The sequence below is a fragment of the Scyliorhinus torazame genome, chromosome 7 (assembly GCF_047496885.1).
Source record: "Scyliorhinus torazame isolate Kashiwa2021f chromosome 7, sScyTor2.1, whole genome shotgun sequence".
Lineage (NCBI taxonomy): Eukaryota > Metazoa > Chordata > Chondrichthyes > Carcharhiniformes > Scyliorhinidae > Scyliorhinus > Scyliorhinus torazame.
The window spans coordinates 102,364,840-102,385,199 of record NC_092713.1 but is presented as its reverse complement, the minus strand read 5'-3'; the positions used below and the strand labels follow the sequence as shown (position 1 = coordinate 102,385,199).

At 45.4% G+C, this 20,360-nt stretch overlaps 2 protein-coding genes across 6 annotated transcripts in view; one reads left to right on the top strand and one right to left on the bottom strand.

Annotated features, from left to right (window-relative positions):
* Positions 1-2,924, top strand: part of scyl3 (SCY1-like, kinase-like 3) — a 71,733-nt gene extending 68,809 nt beyond the window's left edge. For all 3 annotated transcript variants that reach the window (XM_072511181.1, XM_072511180.1, XM_072511182.1), the window contains exon 13: positions 1,565-2,924. In XM_072511181.1, coding sequence (XP_072367282.1) covers positions 1,565-1,618 — 54 coding nt within the window. In that variant the 3' untranslated portion in view covers positions 1,619-2,924. The remainder of the gene's footprint in view (positions 1-1,564) is intronic.
* A 1,547-nt stretch (positions 2,925-4,471) lies between these two features.
* The window catches only part of firrm (fignl1 interacting regulator of recombination and mitosis), a 106,090-nt gene continuing 90,201 nt past the window's right edge, over positions 4,472-20,360 (bottom strand). For 2 of the 3 annotated variants that reach the window (XM_072511176.1, XM_072511177.1), the window contains exons 20-24: positions 9,809-9,922; positions 7,589-7,693; positions 6,890-6,970; positions 6,010-6,132; positions 4,472-5,613 (exon numbers count right to left, since the gene is read on the bottom strand). In XM_072511176.1, coding sequence (XP_072367277.1) covers positions 5,434-5,613; positions 6,010-6,132; positions 6,890-6,970; positions 7,589-7,693; positions 9,809-9,922 — 603 coding nt within the window. In that variant the 3' untranslated portion in view covers positions 4,472-5,433. The remainder of the gene's footprint in view (positions 5,614-6,009; positions 6,133-6,889; positions 6,971-7,588; positions 7,694-9,808; positions 9,923-20,360) is intronic. The other variant, XM_072511179.1, reaches the window with a different exon arrangement.

The window sequence follows — 20,360 nt, the reverse complement described above, 5'->3', positions numbered from 1 at the left end:
TCTTTTGTAGTGCTAGATTTATGAAGCACATCCAGAAAACTGTACGGTATTTCCATACCAGCATAAAAATGTGAGCATTGCTGTTTCACTCTATTTTTGTAACCTTGTGATATCTACATAATCTATTCTGATTTAAGGGTTTTGAACAAATTGAGTTTCTTCAGTATCTTAAAATCTATTATAAAATTAGGGAATGTAGTCACATTGAACTTCATAGATAGAACATACAGTGCAGAAGGAGACCATTCGGCCCATCGGGTCTGCACCGACCCACTTAAGCCCTCCCTTCCACCCTATCCCAGTAACTCCTCTTAACGTTTTTGCTTACTGAGGGCAATTTATCATGGCCAATCTACCGAACCTGCATGTCTTTAGACTGTGGGAGGAAACCCACGCAGACACGGGGAACGTGCAGACTCTGCATAGACCGTGACCCAGCGGGGAATCAAAACTGGGACCCTGGCGCTGTGAAGCCACGGTGCTATCCACTTGTGCTACCGTACCGTGCTGCCCCATAGATGTGTGCTATGGTGTGTTGAGGGAAGTACAATTGGTTTGATTGTGCTCTGCTGCATTTCTAAAATGGAATCAAGATCACAAAGCCTCCATGTGCAGAATTTCTGCAGCTTCCAGGGTTCTCTGAACTTGTTGCTCCCACACTTATTTTTTTTACAAGGACATGTTGGCCCTGTGCGTGTTCCTGTAGCTGTAACTTTTATTATCCATATAATCTTTATTATCTTGATTTTATATACTAATTCTCTTTCTCTTCCCCCCCCCCCCCCCCCCACCCTTTATCCAAATTCGCACTCTCTCCAAATTCCCAATTAAGCTGCTTTGTTCAGATGCTGATGTTTCAGAACTGCGCTGCTCAGGCCCCCTTGCTTTTATACAATTCCCAGTGATTACGCAACTGCCCTACACCTGGTTATTAGCAACTGTTCAAAAAAACAGCTAATTGTTAACTGTCAATGGCAGGCACGTTCTGATACCAGAATGCCTAAAAATCTAAGTTGAAGCTGCTAAACTAGACTTGTTTTTAGATTCCATTTACCAATACTTATCAGAACTTCCCAATGTCTCCAAATTCCCAATTAAGCCACTCTGTTCAGATGTCACTGTTTCAGGACTGCTATGCTCAGTAGAGATACAATGGAAATAGTTGGGTTGGGGTCGGCTTTACATAAAAATGAACCACATCCACCTTTTGGTTTATTAGTTACCTTGAGGTGGGATATCCTTACGGGTGGTTAAGTGGGGAGAAGCACATACCTAGAATGGAGAACTGTGTCATGCATCTCTGACAGGAAAGGCCCTATCGAGACTTGTGAATATGCACTGCTGATGGCAGTGAACACAGCTGGCCGGAAGGGTAGGAGCAACCGAGGCAAAACTTTCTCCAATGCTGCAAATGCAAAAATGGAAACAGGAGCACTGCATCACTGCCCTGTACATTGATTTCTCAACTCCTCTAATCTCTATTATAAACAAAGTTCTCTTTGAGCAGTGTAAGAGATTGTAGAAAGTGGTTATCATAAATATTTACTGACTTTGTCTTTTTCAGATGGAAACTGAAGGCTGGGGGGAAGATCTGAACTGGGAGGACAATAGTTGGTAGTGTGGAAGAAATTGTCCCAAAACAATTTCATCAACATCTTTGATTTAAATACCTGTTCCAAATGCAACCCCCCAAAACACCTTGCTCACCATCCTTTGACTACATCTTTTCAAGACCATTGCTAACCAATTTGGCTTTTGTTCTGGACATCAAGAATAGCTGGCTGGAATAAAGAATAATAAAGATGGTGGTATTTTAATATCTGAAAGAACAGTTTTTAAAGAATATCCACAGAAGGATATACTAGGAACTACACAGCACCATCAGCTGTTTCTTTTCTTGTTGGTGTTTACTGTGATAACAGTCATCTTAGTGATGTTTACTGTACTGTACCAGAAATGCTTTATTTAGAAATTGACTTTTTTTAAATGAAGATCTTAAATATTATCTGGAGGAAAAGTGTATTGGTGGTGGTTCCTCTGTTGCTTGCATTGAATCCAAGGTTCTTCAGATTCAGGTGTAAAGATTCAGGATTATTACTAGTTGTGTACATTTCTACAAACTGTAGCAAAGCAATTTTGCTTGCGCTTCAACATGGAAGTACAGCCTGAGCCCAATCCCACCTAATATTGGGTAGAATGAGACTCCCTGGAGGAGTTAATCTTGTTTAGAAGTCAAGGATTAAACACCTGGCACATGCTGTTCAGCTTTATAGTTAATGTGAAGTTAAAGTCACCATGCAGACATCAAACTTGGAATGAGTCTATCATGGAATGTCAAATGTTTCTCAAACACATGACATGTATATTAACTTGGAGCACAGCCTTGCCTTAGGAACTCCATATTATCTGTTGGTAAATGTAAGGATTCTCTTTAATGGAGGTAGTCCGTGGTTTGAATTATAGTTGCTTTTTCCTGTAAAATAGCAATTGGTGTTTTGAGTTGCAGCATATCAACTCTGTCATGATGCAATAGGGATACACAAAGTGGAAGAAACATTTTTACTTTTAGATCCTGTGTAGCAGGGCCAACATTTCCCACCCTGCAAACATCTGCTACATTGTGTCCAATTTTAGTGTCATGCACATCTGGGTGCAACTGTACCCTTGTAAGAATACTGTTGACGCAAGCATCAGGAAACCACCAGATCAGTAAAGATTTTAAAATATGCTTCAGGCCCATGTAGATGCTTTGACTCAAAATACCAAATAGAATATTTAAATCAAGGGCTTAATTTGGAGGCTTGATACATTTTGCAATTTTCATAACCGAGTGCTGAAATATTGATGAAAATACTTTGTTTCTTAATTGCAACTACTTATTTTTGATTTTGGGAACTACACAGCAAATAAATAGTTATAAATAAGCATTTGATTGTATTTCCTGAATATGGATGGTGAATGGACAAATGTATGATTTTGAGTAGTGGGGAAAGTTTTCCCATGGAAACATGTGCACTTAGTTGGTAAGAGATTTTAAGCTCCTAGAGGTCTGCTTTTACAGGTGCATGAGCCAACCTAGTTTTTAGTATCCAGCAGCAAATAAACTAATTTTAAATGAGTATTTAGCTGTATATGGGGTAGATAGTGTGGAACTAACTAAATCCTATTGGAACAATAAAGTTTTCCACTTCTGCGTCGAAGGATCCACTCTGGATTAAATGCTCCCTATTGTATGGATATCAATTTGGATACTTAAACTAGTTCTTACTGTGAATGTCTACATGTTGCAAACTAGCTCAAAATTCAATGGTGGTGAAATCATTTGAAGACCACAAGATATTTGGTAAAACAAATGTTGCACTTATCCATCTTTACCTTTTAGGGTGGCAAGTGGCGCAGTGGTTAGCACGGCTTCCTACAGCGCTGAGGACCCAGGTTTGATCCTGGCCCCGGGTCACTGTCTGTGTAGAGTTCACCCCCACAACCCAAAGATGTACAGGTTAGGTGGATTGGCCACACTAAATTGCCAATGGGAGGTAAAGCACATGATATTCGAAGCAAAGCTTCACTCTATAAAATGATGCTGTGTTTGATGCTGCTATTGGGTACTTGAAATTAATAATACTAATATCACTGAGGACAAAAATCAGATTTTTTTTCCCCTTAATCTTTCAGCAGATTAGACTTTAAGGACCTTTGCTTTTACAATTTCCTATTCTATGTAGAATTACTGAAGATGAACCTTGCTTTCCCAATAAACAGTTCAAACAACAATCTCCCTACATTTGAGTTATGCAAACACCACCTGAAGTGAAACTATTCATCTCTAGTTGGTTTGGTAACTGCAGGATTCAACTAGACCGCTATCAAATATTGAAGACTTGGGACTGAAACTCCAGGAGTAAATTACCGTGAATACTCTGGTTCATTGATAAAAGAACTGAGAGATAGTTTTAACTTGTTTAAATTGCAATTTTACAAAATCATTTATGAAAGCTTAAGTGTATTTACATATTCCAAACCAGGAATTTGATTTTTGTAAGTGTAGAACTTATGCTACAGCAAGCTATGCACTAGCGTGATGATAAAACTACAATCAACAGAATATACATATTTCTGGCTTACTCACAAAAGTCAAAAACACAAAATCTGTACATGATACAGCTCCGTTACATAGATTGAAACAGCAAACGCTTCTCATGCTTTGAGCAGTATCCAGCAGGATTTTTTTTCCAGGATAATCTGGATGCTGGTGCCAGTGCTGAGCGGAGAATTTCTCGGGTCAAAAAGGCCTTTAAAGTGACAATTTTATGTGCTGTGGCATTTGATGCAATTTGAGGTCATCTCTAATTTTGTAATTTACATTATTTGGAGAGCTACTACTACTACTGAGTTAGACTAAGTTCAGGTTATTCCGCCAACTGATTTATTTTGATAGTGGATTCAGAGTAATCAAACTGCCATTATAAAATAACTTGTAAAATAATTTATTGGGTTCAAATGTATTAAATCTTTATACAATTAATAAAGATCTATTTGAAAAAAAAAACCATGGTTACACTTAACATTCTAACAAGTGGTTTGTACTTAATTACAACAATTGTGATATTTAACTTGAAAATCATTCTTAACCCAGATTTAAGCAATCCTTTGTTGCAGGAGAAATGATGATCAACCCTCCTGCTTCTTGTTGGCTGACCCACCAAGAAAGCATGCACAAGATGAGAATCTAAAGTGGCACATGTAGCTTCGTGGATGATCCTCAATAAGCCTGAACTGCATGTGTCAACAGACACCCACTCAGTGGTGTAATGTTGACAGAGCGGAGAGTCAATACTGTCCATTAAGAAAAAAATAATGAAACAGAATTGTATTCTACTGGAACTCCTTCCCCCCACTTTTGGGAAAGTGTCATATTTGCAAGAACAATGCATGTGGGGAACTGCAGGTGCAAAATGTTGTTAAAACTTGCATTGATGTGAAACGCTCACTTGGGTAATAATCTTAACTGTCAGCTATCAAACTGGGTTGAAAATTGAGCACTGCAGTCATTGTTAATTGTTACCTTTACATTGATTGAGCACAACCAATCTGAGCACCACATTTTAACGTCAGTTGCCCACTTTTCTAGCTGACCAGTTCAAGGTGGATACTGCTGCAGGAAGTCGACACTTCAAAAACTATTTAAAAATCTATCTTGAAACAAGTTGAACATTTAAATAGTATTGGTGAGCAGCAAGTACATTTACATTTGGTCAATTTGATGCAAATCAACTCTGGAACATATATAGTCCAATAACTACGTGCATTCCTCGACTATTCCAAAGATAAAAAGTTGTTGAGTATTATTGCTGGTCATTTCCATTATACAGCAATGACTTATTCCTTGTCTGAAGGAAGATGTAATTTCGTCAGATTGTTATATGACATGTGTTATCTTCCATTGTTCAAAGCAATGATTATTGTCTGTAGAGCTTGTAAACGGACCATTACCCTTTCTGGTACTGGTCCTTGTTGTATCAAGGTCTGCAATGTTTTAAAAGCATTCTCTGCTGTTTGCAATGCTGACTCGTACTCTTCACAATGTTCCAATCGGGCACGCTTAGCAGATGGCTGAAAAATAAACCGGTAGAAGATTCATGCTAGCAACAAATTCTTCAACTATTGGCAGAGTTCCTGTGACAGTTCTCAATGCTTTTGTAAGGTAGGGAAGTGAACCCTGGTGTGATTTGTAGGCAGTGGATGCCGTTAGGTAATTAAGGGATTTAGCCCCTCTGCCTTTCCATGAATTTTTTCCAGGAGTCACATTACTCTCCTTCCAGGCATTCATTCAGTCTTCACCCTGGCCTAGCAGAAGCCACTGGCACTTGCATTAGCTAGTAACAGGTCATTACAACAGCAAAATAACACCTGAGTTGATACCAGACCTTGAGCATTACCATAATTAAGTGGTGAACCTGCAATAATAAACCTGTTCAGAAGAAGGTGGGAAATTATTTTAATATATACCTCCATTACAACAGGGTCATTCACTGCACATATGTTTAGGCTAGTAAAATGTGCATCCAGAATATTATTTTCTTGTTTTAACCTCTCCACTTGCAACTCCTTGCACTCAACTGTTGTGATCACCTGCAAAAATGAAACAAAATATGTATTACTGGAAAGGGTCCTTACCAATGATACACTATTTCTTCATGGGAGAAGCAGATATTAAATGATTTCTACAGAAAGGTGAATATAGAAAACACCAGCTAACCTGAAATTTTAGGAGGGTGTATATATTTGTGGAACCATAGAATTACTACAGTGCAGAATGAAGCCATTCGGCTCATCAAGACTGCACCAACCCTCAAACAGTGCCCTACCTCGGCCCCCACCCCATCCCCTTAACCCCACTGAACCTTTTGGACACAAGGCGCAATTCCAGCATAGCCAATCCACCTAACCTCCACATCTTTGGAAGATCAAACTGAAATTCCAGAAATACATAGAGATGGGGCTGGTTTAGCACAGTGGGCCAAACAGTTGGCTTGTAATGCATAACAGGGCCAGCAGCGCGGTTTCAATTCCCGTACCACCCTCCCCGAACAGGTGCTGGAATGTGGCGACTAGGGGCTTTTCACAGTAACTTCATTGAAGTTTACTTGCGACAATAAGCAATTATTATATTCTTACATGCAACCCAAAACAATGAATGGGTTTAAATATTAAACATGTTATCCTTTGAGAAGTTTAGCTAATTATTTTTCTCATGGTGCCTCCACCAATAAAATAGAGAGAAGTGACACCCACATTTCAGAGCATAAAAAGTGAGTTTTACCATGAAACAACTGTGAAAATTAAGACAGGAGATACATGTTCACTGGAACCCACTCAGATTATGTACCTTGTTTAAGAAGCTTACAACTTTGTTCTTGATCCCTCCCGACTCTAGGCTGTGAGGAACGACTGCCTCATGGCAGGTCTCCTGAAACAAGGAGTTTTATTACTTATTGTCCACTGAGTCTAAAGGGTTAAAGACAGGCAACAAACTAGTGCAAAATATACCATGCATTCAATAATTTCTAAACTCTCATTTTTTTTCCAATTAAGGAACAATTTAGCGTGGCCAATCCACCTACCCTGCACATCTTTGGGTCGCGAGGGTGAGACCCACGCAAACACTGGGAGAATGTGCAAACTCCACAAGGACAGTGATCCGGGGCCGGGATCAAACCCAGGTTCTTGGCGCCGTGAGGCAGCAGTGAAAACCACTGCACCACCGTGCCATCCTCAACTCCAATTAGCTAGGCTATGCCCAGTCAGTAGTAAATTAATTCAAATGACTAGCAAAATCTATGGAACCTATTGAGTTTGTTCTATCTTGATAGAGCTCCCAATTCACTATAGAGCAGATCCAACAAGTTTTGCATTTTCTCACTAGGAAAAATAACAGGTTGAAGGCTGTTATGCGTCTATAAACATATACTGTCCCTGGGGTAGCCATTGACATACCTGGAAATGTATTATAACCTAAATTTAGTAAATTACCTGTACTATCAGACAAACTACTGAACACTATAACTAGATCAGTCTCAATTGTCACCTCAGCAAACAGTGTAAATCCCTGCAGGGCATGTTGAAGTATTAGCCAGGACTTGTCAGCCAGAAGGGATGCAAAGAGACAAGGCAGCTTTGGAAGGACTGTGCCCTGCAAGAAATTGAAACATTCATTCTTATTTACGGTATAAATTAACAATTACAAAAAAATTTCCTGGAGTAAACAATGGTTTATTCGACTAGGGTTGTAATCTCAGGATTACTCCCTGTGCCACGTGCCAGTGAGGCTAGAAATAGGAAGATAGTACAGCTCAACACGTGGCTAATCAGCTGGTGTAGGAGAGAGGGTTTCAGATATCTGGACCATTGGGATCTCTTCCGGGGTAGGTGGGACCTGTACCAGAAGGATGGGTTGCATCTAAACTGGAAGGGCATAAATATTTTGGCCGGGAGGTTTGCTCGTGTCACATGGGAGGATTTAAACTAGTTTGGCAAGGGGGTGGGAACTAAAGCAAAGGTGAATTAACTGAAGGGGAACTAGAGAGTAGGGCCATGAGGACTCCGAGGAAGAGCAGGCAGGGTGTGGTTGCTGATCAAAGAGGGTCTGGACTGAAGTGCATTTGTTTCAATGCGAAAAGTGTAACAGGTAAGGGAAATGCACTTCCAGCTTGGATTAGAGGGCAGCACGGTGGCACAGTGGTTAGCATTGCTGCCTCAAGGCACCGAGGTCCCAGGTTCGATTCCGGCTCTGGGTCACTTCCGTGTGGAGTTTGCACATTTTTCCCATGTTTACATGGGTTTCGCCCCCACAATCCAAAGATGTGCAGGATAGGTGGATTGGCCATGCTAAATTGCCCTTAATTGGAAAAAATGAATTGGGTACTCTAAATTTTTTTTTTTTTTAAAAGAGCTTTGATTAGTACTTGGAACTATCTGTAATGTTGCCATTACAGAGACTTGGTTAAGGGAAGGACAGGATTGACAGCTTAATGTTCCAGGACACATATGTTTCAGGCAGGATAGATGGGGATGTAAATGGGATTGGGGAGTTGCACTGCTAGTTAAGGAGAATATCACAGCTGTACTGCGGGAGGACACCTCGGATGGTGGCACGGTAGCATAGTGGTTAGCACTAGTCCCAGGTTCGATTCCCGGCTTGGGTCACTGTCTTGCGGGGTTTGCAAGTTCTCCCTGTGATTGCGTGGGTTTCCTCCGGGTGCTCCAGTTTCCTCCCACGCGTACCGAAAGACGTGCTGTTTGGTAATATGGACATTCTGAATTCTCCCTCAGTACCCGAACAGGCGTCAGGATGTGGTAACTTGGGGCTTTTCACAGTAACTTCACTGCAGTGTTAATGTAAGCCTACTGTGACAAAAAATATTATTATAGTGAGGTAATATGGGTAGAGCTCAGGAATAGGAAGGGTGTGGTCACAATGTTGGAGGTTTACTATAGGCCTCCCAACAGCCAGTGGGAGATCGTGGAACAGATATGTAGACAGATTCTGGCGCGGTGCAAAAGTAACAGGGTTGTTGTGGTGGGTGATTTTAACTTCCCCTATATTGACTGGGACTCATTTAGTGCTAGAGGCGTGGATGGAGCAGAGTTTGTAAGGAGCATACGGGAAGGCTTCTTGAAACAATATGTAGATGGTCCAACTAGGGAAGGGGCCGTGCTGGACCTGGTAATGGGGAATGAGCTCGGCTAGGTGGTCGACGTTTCAGTAGGGGAGGAGTTCGGGAACAGTGACCACAATTCAGTAAGCTTTAAGGTACTGATGGATACTGATAAGTGTAGTCCTTGAGTGAAGGTGCTAAATTGGGGGAAGGCTAATTACAACAATATTAGGCAGGAACTGAAGAATGTAGATTTGGGGCAGATGTTTGAGGGCAAATCAATATCTGGCATGTGGAAGGCTTTCAAGTGTAAGTTGATAGGAATTCACGACTGGCACGTTCCTGTAAGGATGAAGAATAAGTATGGCAAGTTTCAGGAACCTTGGATTACGAGAGATATTGTGAGCCTAGTCCAAATGAAAAAATAAGCATTTGTCAAGGCCAGGAAGCTGGGAACACACAAAGTAAGTGTGGAGTACAAGGAAAGTAGAAAGAAACTTAAGCAAGGAGTCAGGAGGGGGAAAGGGGTCACGAAAAGACATTAGCCAGCAGGATTAAAGAAAGTCCCATGGTTTTTTATACACATATAATGCTTTATTCAAACACACTGGAATTGAATTTTATTTTAAAAGTACAATAAAACAAAGTACCTGAACATCTGGTGGTATGACTATCTTTCCTAGGGAACCCAAGAAGTCCAACGCAGCAAGACGAACATGATCAGGGGGATTCAAGGGAAGAAGGGAACTGAGAAATAATACCACCTATTCCACAAATAGGATGATTAATCAGTACAGTAAGGAAATCCAACAGGATAGGACCTTCATTGCAAGAAAGTGACATTTTGCTAAGCACATTAGAAAATCAGAGGATCTGGCTTCTGATTAAGAGCTACCTCCATATCTTTAACCACTAAAGTCCTATTTTGCACCATTTTTCACAAACAACTCATGGAATTTTGTGGATCTGCAGTAACTAAGTTGTTTCCTACAGCTAGTTAATTAGCCAACTAATATCCTATTGAACATCTGACAATTTCTCTCTCATTCACATTCATAATTATTTTATTTTTTTTAAATTTAGAGTACCCAATTAGTTTTTTCCAATTAAGGGGCAATTTAGCGTGGCCAATCCACCTACCTTACACATCTTTGGGTTGTGGGGGCGAAACCCACGCAAACACGGGGAGAATGTGCAAACTCCACACGGACAGTGACCCAGAGACGAGATCGAACCGGGGACTTCGGCGCCGTGAGACTGCAGTGCTACCACTGCGCCACCGTGCTGCCCTCACATACATCATTCATACACACCATACAGTCACACCTTCACATATCTTATCATTAAGTGGCCTCAAGATCTCTCCATCCCAGTTGTTACAAATAAGAAATTTTATAAGATTGTATGTTTTGGGACTGTCTCTTTAATTTAGGGTAAAATGGAGAGAGGCTTGGAGAGGGAGAGTACATAGGAAGCTATTGTAGGATTGCCTTACAGGATGTTTTACTAAAAGTACCACTGAACCTCACAAACCGAGTCATTTGCAAGAATCCGAGAGAGCCGTGAGTTAGATGCAGCAAGTCTCTGTGGTTCACCATACAAGAATTCAGGTGGGAGTTTTATTTATTTTTTTATTTTTATTTTTTTCATACTCAGATTTGAGAGCCTGAATTCATGAGGATTTAAACAAAACTGGAAGATTCGCCTAGTTTTGGCTAGAGGGAGGGATCTCCAGGGTAACCCTCACCGTAAAAGCCAGTTCAGGGATTAGGCTGTAAAAGGAAAAGAACCGAGAGGCAAGAATCACCTTGAACTGGTTCCAGGAGAAAAGAACATCTACTTCAGGGACAGAGTTAAAGTATAACCATGGAGAGAGATTTTCGATCATTTTAAATGTTAAAAATGGGTCATCTCTATAGTTTAGAATCTTAAATTGCCTGTTGAAATAGTGTTTAGTCAATGTTTCTTTAAAATAAACTTAAGAGCACCTAATTCTATTTTTCCAACTAAGGGGCAATTTAGCGTGGCCAATTCATCTACCCTGCACATCATTTTGGGTTGTGGGGATGAGACCCATGCAGACACAGGGAGAATGTGCAAACTCCACACGGACATTGACCCGGGACCTGTATCGAACCTGGGTCCTCGCGCCGTGAGGCAGCAGCGCTAACCACTGCGCCACCGTGCTACCCTGTGTTTAGTCAATGTTGCTTTCAGTTTGTGTATACAGTAAAAGTTTTAAAACTTAATCTTGTCGTGAGATCTTTTCAGCCATTCACAAAGTGAAAATTACTTTTAAAAAGTCAGCAGTATGCAGATTGTAACAATGTCCTTCCCCACATACACCTTTCAGTACCTAATATTTTACCGTCATCTTACGCCACTGGAAAAAGCTAACCCCATCATCCAACACTTACATATTTTTCCCATGCTCTGGCCTTCCAGCTGGATATCACCGCTGATTCTGATTATTGCAAACCTGCCTCATGTTCACCAATGCTCATGTCCCCATTAGATTCTAAACAGATCCCACTCCTCCCTTCACAATAACCACCAGCAACAACCATTTGGTTATCTGCAACTGGAAAAACACCTGATGAGCAAATTACCTCAAGTATTCATCACTAAAAAGGTTTTGTCACCCCAAGGTCCATATATAATAATCTTTATTGTCACAAGTAGGCTTACATTAACATTGCAATGACGTTACTGTGAAAAACCCCGCGTCGCCACATTCCGGCGCCTGAGGGAGAATTCAGAATGTCCAAATTACCTAACAGCACATCTTTCGGGATGTGTTCTCTCACCACTTTATGACCCAGATGAAAAGAACTCCAAACATTTTTCCATCAGAAATCATCACCATCCTCACCGCGTAACAATATGTGAAGAACTCATGAATATTCTCATGCTTAAAATCCACACTATCCACTTTGTGGCTTCAGAGCTCTTCCACAACCAGCCCTGTTCTCCAACCCCTCTCCCTTCAGATACCGTTCCACTTTATTCAGTTGTCTTTCTTTCATCTACCCCTCCCCACTCCCCCCACATCACTAGCCTTATTTCAACATTGAAATCTACCACGTGCTCCACTGACCTCCATGCCAAACACTGGCCATGTAACCTCCTCCTGATCAACTTACTTTCGTAAAACACCTTCAGACATTTCACACAAGCACAAGGGGAAAAGAGATTAGGAGGAGTAACCAAGAGCTTGATCAAAGTGCAGGGTCTTAAGGAGATGGTGAAAGTAAAACAATGGAGTTTAAGGAAGGGAATTTAGAGCATGGCGCCTTCACAGTCAAAGGTATGGTTGCCAAAAGTAGGGTGAAGAGGGGCATGCACAGGAAACCAGTGTGAAAGAAACTGAAAGTTTGGGATGGGGTTACAGTGCTCAAGGCGGTACAAAGATAGAAAAGTCCCAAAATTGTGTATTAGCCTCAGAGGGCCCATAGACCCGGTGTTCAAACCACGGGTAAATTCAGTGCAAGATTCTGCAAGGAACTGCTCCTCCAATCGCAGGCTGTTTTCTCCTGTGTTTGCTGTTGATAAGTTTACCAGACAGCCTATCAGCAGAAAATTCAGGAGATAAACAGTCTCTGATTGGAGGAGCAGAGAGCAATAGGAGGATGAGTGGCTTCTCTTTTCTCACAGCGTGCACTCTTATCACTCTCTCCTGTGCAGGCAGGGTCCCGAAAAGGATCACAAAAGATGGAGCAGGCAGGGGAGACACAAGGAGAAGCAGAGTTGCAGCAACAGTGCCCATCTTGTCTGCTCATCCAGGGCAGCAAGGATAATCAAGGGAACTACAAGCTGGTGAGCCTTACGTGCAAGGATAATTCAGGGAACTACAGGTCGGTGAGCCTTACGTCAGTGGTAGGGAAATTACTGGAGAGAATTCTTCAAGACAGGATCTACTCCCATTTGGAAGCAAATGGACGTATTAGCGAGAGGCAGCACGGTTTTCTGATGGGGAGGTCGTGTCTCACTAACTTGATAAGAGTTTTTCGAAGAGGTCACAAAGATGATTGATGCAGGTAGGGCAGTGGATGTTGTCCATATGCACTTCAGTAAGGCCTTTGACAAGGTCCCTCATGGCAGACTGGTACAAAAAGTGAAGTTACACATGATCAGAGGTGAGCTGGCAAGATGGACACAGAACTGGCTAGGTCATAAAAGGCAGAGAGTAGCAATGGAAGAGTGCTTCTCTTTTTTAAAAAAAATATATTTATTCAAATTTTCCAACAAATTTTCAACAAACCCCCCCCCCCCCCAACAAGAAAAAAGAAACACAACAATCAGAAATTATACAATGGATTTCCCCCATATACAATAACCCCCCACATAACATTTAAAAGCACAAATAGGGGAACCCCCCCCCCCTTCATCCAAACGCCACCCCAAAAGAACCCCCCCCCCCCCGGGCTGCTGCTGCTGCTGACCTCCTCCTAACGCTCCGCGAGATAGTCTAGGAACGGTTGCCACCGCCTGGAGAACCCTTGCACAGACCCTCGCAAGGCAAACTTTATCCTCTCCAGCTTGATGAACCCTGCCATGTCATTGATCCAAGCTTCCACACTAGGGGGCGTCGCATCTTTCCACAGTAACAAAATCCTCCGCCGGGCTATCAGGGACGCAAAGGCCAGAATACCGGCCTCTTTCGCCTCCTGCACTCCCAGCTCATCCTTTACCCCAAATAATGCCAACCCCAGCTCGGCTTGACCCGGGCGTTTACCACCTTGGACATAGTCCTCGCAAAACCCCTCCAAAACCCATCCAGCGCCGGGCACGACCAGAACATATGGACGCGATTTGCCGGTCTCCCCGAGCACCTCCCACATCTGTCCTCCACCCCAAAGAACCTACTCAACCTCGCCCCTGTCATATGCGCTCTGTGAGTAACCTTGAACTGTATTAGGTGGAGACTGGCGCAAGAGGAGGAAGAATTAACCCTACTCAGGGCATCAGCCCACAGACCCTCATCTATCTCCTCCCCAAGCTCCTCCTCCCATTTGCCCTTTAACTCCTCCACCGAGGCCTCCTCCTCTTCCTTCAGCTCCTGGTAAAATCGCCGAAACCTTGCCTTCTCCAACTCATACACCCGAAATAACCCTGTCCTGAATCCCACGTGCCGGAAGCAGCGGGAATTCCGTCACCTGCCGCCTCACAAACGCCCTCACTTGCATCTCCCTGAAAGCGTTTCCCGGGGGTAGCCCAAACTTCTCCTCCAGCGCCCCTAGGCTCGCAAACGTCCCATCGATGAACAGGTCCCCCATTCTTCTAATCCCTGTCCGATGGCAGCTCCGAAACCCCCCATCCATCCTTCCCGGGACGAACCAATGGGTTCTCCCGAATCGGGGACCAAACCGAGGCCCCCACCTCGCCCCTGTGTCGCCTCCACTGCCCCATGATCTTCAGCGTCGCCGTCACCACCGGATTCGTGGTGTACTTGTCGGCTAGAGCGGCAACGGTGCCGTCACCAGCACCCTCAGGCTCGTGCCCACACAGGGCGCCATCTCTAGCCTCTTCCACGCCGCCCCCTCTCCCTCCATTATCCACTTACGGATCATCGCCACATTGGCTGCCCAATAATAGCCGCACAAATTCGGCAGCGCGAGCCCCCCCCTGTCCCTGCTACGCTCCAGAAACACCCTCTTCACCCTCGGGGTCTTATTTGCCCACACAAACATAGAACATAGAACATAGAAAATACAGCACAGAACAGGCCCTTCGGCCCACGATGTTGTGCCGAACCTTTGTCCTAGATTAATCATAGATTATCATTGAATTTACAGTGCAGAAGGAGGCCATTCGGCCCCTCGAGTCCGCACCAGCTCTTGGAAAGAGCACCCTACCCAAACTCAACACCTCCACCCAACACCAAGGGCAATTTGGACATTAAGGGCAATTTATCATTGGCCAATTCACCTAACCTGCACATCTTTGGACTGTGGGAGGAAACCGGAGCACCCGGAGGAAACCCACGCAGACACAGGGAGGACGTGCAGACTCCGCACAGACAACGACCCAAGCCGGAATCGAACCTGGGACCATGGATCTGTGAAGCAATTGTGCTATCCACAATGCTACCGTGCTGCCCTTAAGAACAAATAAATCTACACTATATCATTTTCCCGTAATCCATGTACCTATCCAACAGCTGCTTGAAGGTCCCTAATGTTTCCGACTCAACTACTTCCACAGGCAGTGCATTCCATGCCCCCACTACTCTCTGGGTATAGAACCTACCTCTGATATCCCTCCTATATCTTCCACCTTTCACCTTAAATTTATGTCCCCTTGTAATGGTGTGTTCCACCTGGGGAAAAAGTCTCTGACTGTCTACTCTATCTATTCCCCTGATCATCTTATAAACCTCTATCAAGTCGCCCCTCATCCTTCTCCGCTCTAATGAGAAAAGGCCTAGCACCCTCAACCTTTCCTCGTAAGACCTACTCTCCATTCCAGGCAACATCCTGGTAAATCTTCTTTGCACCTTTTCCAGAGCTTCCACATCCTTCCTAAAATGAGGCGACCAGAACTGTACACAGTACTCCAAATGTGGCCTTACCAAAGTTTTGTACACATTGTGGTCACTATCTCCAAAATGCTCCCCCACTAACAAATCTATCACTTGCCCTGGTTCATTACCCAGTACTAAATCCAATATTGCCCCTCCTCTGGTTGGACAATCTACATACTGTGTTAGAAAAGCTTCCTGGACACACTGCACAAACACCACCCCATCCAAACTATTTGATCTAAAGAGTTTCCACTCAATATTTGGGAAGTTAAAGTCGCCCATGACTATTACCCTATGACTTCTGCACCTTTCCAAAATCTGTTTCCCAATCTGTTCCTCCACATCTCTGCTACTATTGGGGGGCCTATAGAAAACCCCTAACAAGGTGACTGCTCCTTTCCTATTTCTGACTTCAACCCATACTACCTCAATAGGGTGATACTCCCCGAACTGCCTTTCTGCAGCTGTTATACTATCTCTAATTAATAATGCCACCCCCCCCACCTCTTTTACCACCCTCCCTAATCTTATTGAAACATCTATAACCAGGGACCTCCAACAACCATTTCTGCCCCTCTTCTATCCAAGTTTCCGTGATGGCCACCACATCGTAGTCCCAAGTACCGATCCATGCCTTAAGTTCACCCATCTTATTCCTGATGCTTCTTGCGTTGAAGTATACACACTTCAACCCATCTCCGTGCCTGCAAATACTCTCCTTTGTCAGTGTTCCCTTCCCTGAAAAGTCCCCAAGGATCCGCATGACCTCCGCCATCCCCTCCACTGGATCCGCAACATACAACAACAGATCATCGGCATACAACGACACCCGGTGTTCCTCTCCGGGGGCTCTATATAGCAGCCTGGCCCAACTGATGAACCCCGCCCTGAACCCAAACCTCCGCAACACTTCCCAAAGATACTCCCACTCCACCCGATCAAAGGCCTTCTCCGCGTCCATAGCTGCCATTACCTCCGCTTCCCCCTCCACCGAGGGCATCATAATCACATTGAGGAGCCTCCGCACATTTTTATTTAGCTGCCTACCCTTCACAAATCCCGTCTGGTCCTCATGAATCACCCCCGGGACACAGTCCTCAATTCTCGTAGCCAGCACCTTCGCCAGCAACTTAGCATCAACATTGAGGAGCGAGATCGGTCTATACGACCCACATTGCAATGGATCCTTGTCCTGCTTCAAGATCAAAGAAATCAGCGCCCTGGACATTGTCAGGGGCAAGGTCCTCCCATCCCTCGCCTTATTAAAAGTCCTCACTAGCAACGGGCCCAGCAGGTCCACGTATTTCCTGTAAAATTCAACCGGGAACCCATCCGGCCCCGGGGCCTTCCCCGCCAGCATGCTCCCCAATCCTTTAACCAGCTCCTCCAGCCCAATCGGCGCCCCCAAACCAGCCACCTCCTCCTCCTCCACCCTCGGGAACCTCAGCTGATCCAGGAATCGTCGCATCCCCTCCTCCCCCACTGGGGCTCAGACCTGTACAGATCCCCATAGAAGTCCCTAAATACCTTGTTTATTCTCACCGCACTCCGCATCGTATTCCCCCCTCTATCCTTGACTCCACCAATCTCCCGCGCTGCCACCCTCTTATGAAGCTGATGTGCCTGCATCCGACTCGCCTTCTCCCCATACTCATACTCCGCCCCCTGCGCTTTCCTCCACAGTGCCTCTGCTTTCCCAGTGGTCAACAGGTCGAATTCCGTCTGGAGGTTCCGTCGCTCCCTAAGTAGCCCCTCCTCGGGGGGCCTCTGCATACCTCCTGTCCACCCTTAAAATCTCCCCCACTAACCTCTCCCTCTCCCTCCCCTGTCTTCTCCCTGTGGGCCCTAATGGAGATTAGCTCTCCCCTGACCACCACCTTCAACGCCTCCCAGACTACCCCCACCTGCACCTCCCCGTTGTCGTTGGCCTCCAAGTATCTTTCAATACACCCCCGCACCCACCCGCACACCCCCTCATCCGCCAACAGTCCCACATCGAGGCGCCCCAGCGGGCGTGGACCCTCTCCTTAGTGCCCTACTCAAAATGAAAACGTCTATCCAGGAGTAGGCTCTATGGACGTGGGAAAAGAAGGGAAATTCCCTGGCCAGCGGCCTGGCAAACCTCCATGGATCCACTCCCCCCATCTGGTCCATAAACCACTGAGCACCTTGGCCGCAGCCAGCCTCTTACCTGTCCTGGACCTAGAACGGTCCAGTGCTGGGTCCAGCACAGTGTTGAAGTCCCCCCCCCGCCCCCCCCATTATCAAGCTTCTTACCTCCAGATCCGGAATCCGACCCAGCATGCGTTTCATAAATCCGGCATCATCCCAATTCGGGGCATATACGTTCACCAGTACCACCCGCACCCCCTGCAACCTACCACTCTCCATTATATATCGACCTCTATTATCCACTGCCATATTCAGTGCCTCGAACGACACCCGCTTCCCCACCAGTATTGCAACCCCTCTGTTCTTCGCATCCAGCCCTGAATGAAAGACCTGCCCTACCCATCCCTTTCTCAGCCTAACCTGATCTCCCACCTTCAGATGTGTCTCCTGGAGCATAACCACGTCTGCCTTCAGTCCCTTTAAGTGCGTGAACACCCGGGCCCTCTTGACCGGCCCGTTCAGGCCCCTCACATTCCAAGTTCTCAGCCCGATCGGGGGGGGGGGGGGGGGGGGGGGGGGGCTACTCCCCTCTCTCTTCCCCCCCCCCCCCCCATTGCCGACTAGCTCCTTTTCTAGGCCAGCCACGTGCCCACGCCTCCTGCACACTCCAGTCCCCCAGGCGGCGGACTCCCGCCCCGACTAGCTCTCCTACTTCCAACTCCCCTTTGGCCAATGCAGCAGCATCAAGCCATTTTGCTCCCGTAAGTCAGCTGACTCCTGCTGACCCCGGCCTCTCCCGCCATTCCATCGACCTCCCAGTGTGAGAATCCCCCCACCCTTTGGCAGTCAGTGTGCGCTCCTCTCCAGCACCGACCCCCCCCCCCCCCCCCCCCGGCCCCGCCCCCATCCTTCCCTAACGCGGGAAAAAAGCCCGCGCTTTCCTGAGCCAGTCCCGCCCCCTCTGGCGCAGCTCCTTTTTGCTGAAGAGTGCTTTTCTGATTGGAGGGCTGTGACCAGTCGTGTTCCGCAGGGATCAGTGCTGGGATCTTTGCTGTTCGTAGTATATATAAATGATTTGGAGGAAAATGTCATTAGTAAGTTTGCAGACAACACAAAGGTTGGTGGAATTGCGGATAGCGATGAGGACTGTCAGAGGATACAGCTGGATTTAGATCGTTTGGAGACGTGGGCGGAGAGATGGCAGATGGAGTTTAATCCAGACAAATGTGAGGTAATGCATTTTGGAAGGTCTAATGCAGGTAGGGAATATACAGAGAATGGTGGAACCCTCAAGAGTATTGACAGTCAGAGAGATCTAGGTGCACAGGTCCACAGGTCACTGAAAGGGGCAACACAGGTGGAGAAGGTAGTGAAGAAGGCATGCGGCATGGTTGCCTTCATTGGCCGGGGCATTGAGTATAAAAATTGGCAAGTCATGTTGCAGCTTTATAGAATCTTAGTTAGGCCACACTTGAAGTCTAGTGTTCAATTCTGGTCGCCACACTACCAGAAGGATGTGGTGGCTTTAGAGAGGGTGCAGAAGAGATTTACCAGGATGTTGCCTGGTATGGAGGGCATTAGCTATAAGGAGAGGTTGAATAAACTTGGTTTGTTCTCACTGGAACGATGGAGGTTAAGGGGCGACCTGATGGAGGTATACAAAATTATGATGGGTTTAGACAGGGTGGATAGTCAGAGACTTTTTCCCAGGGTAGAGGGGTCAATTACTAGGGGGCATAGGTTTAAGGTGCGAGGGGCAAGGTTTAGAGATGTATGAGGCAAGTGTTTTTTACACAGAGGGTAGTGCGTGCCTGGAACTCGCTGCCGGAGGAGGTGGTGGAAGCAGGGCGATAGCGATGTTTAAGGGGCATCTTGACAAATACATGAATAGGATGGGAATAGAGGGATACGGACCCTGGAAGTGTACAAGATTTTAGTTTAGACGGGCAGCATGATCGGCACAGGCTTGGAGGACCGAAGGGCCTGTTCCTGTGCTGTACTTTTCTTTGTTCTTTTTGTTTGTAGTCTGTGAGTGAGCATGTGGATGAGAGCGGGAATCCTGAGACTGGAAGTGAGCCGGCACCCACATTCTGCCCTTCTCCTTCTTCCTCAAAAAGGAGAAAAGGAAAGCCCAGGCTGAAGGACAAACCGCTTCCAACTCCTACATTCGTACAAATTCTGCTGAGGCCAGCACGGAGAGTGTGCCACTAGAACATAGAACAGTACAGCACAGAACAGGCCCTTCAGCCCTCGATGTTGTCCCGAGCTTTGTCCGAAGCCAAGATCAAGCTATCCCACTTCCTGTCATTCTGGTGTGCTCCATGTGCCTATCCAATAACCGCTTGAAAGTTTCTAAAGTGTCCGACTCCACTATACAGCAGGCAGTCCATTCCACACCCTAACCACTCTCTGAGTAAAGAACCTACCTCGGACATCCCTCCTATATCTCCCACCCTGAACTTTATAGTTATGCCCCCTTGTAACAGCTACATCTACCCGAGGAAATAGTCTCTGAACGTCCACTCTATCTACCCCCCTCATCATCTTATAAACCTCTATTAAGTTGC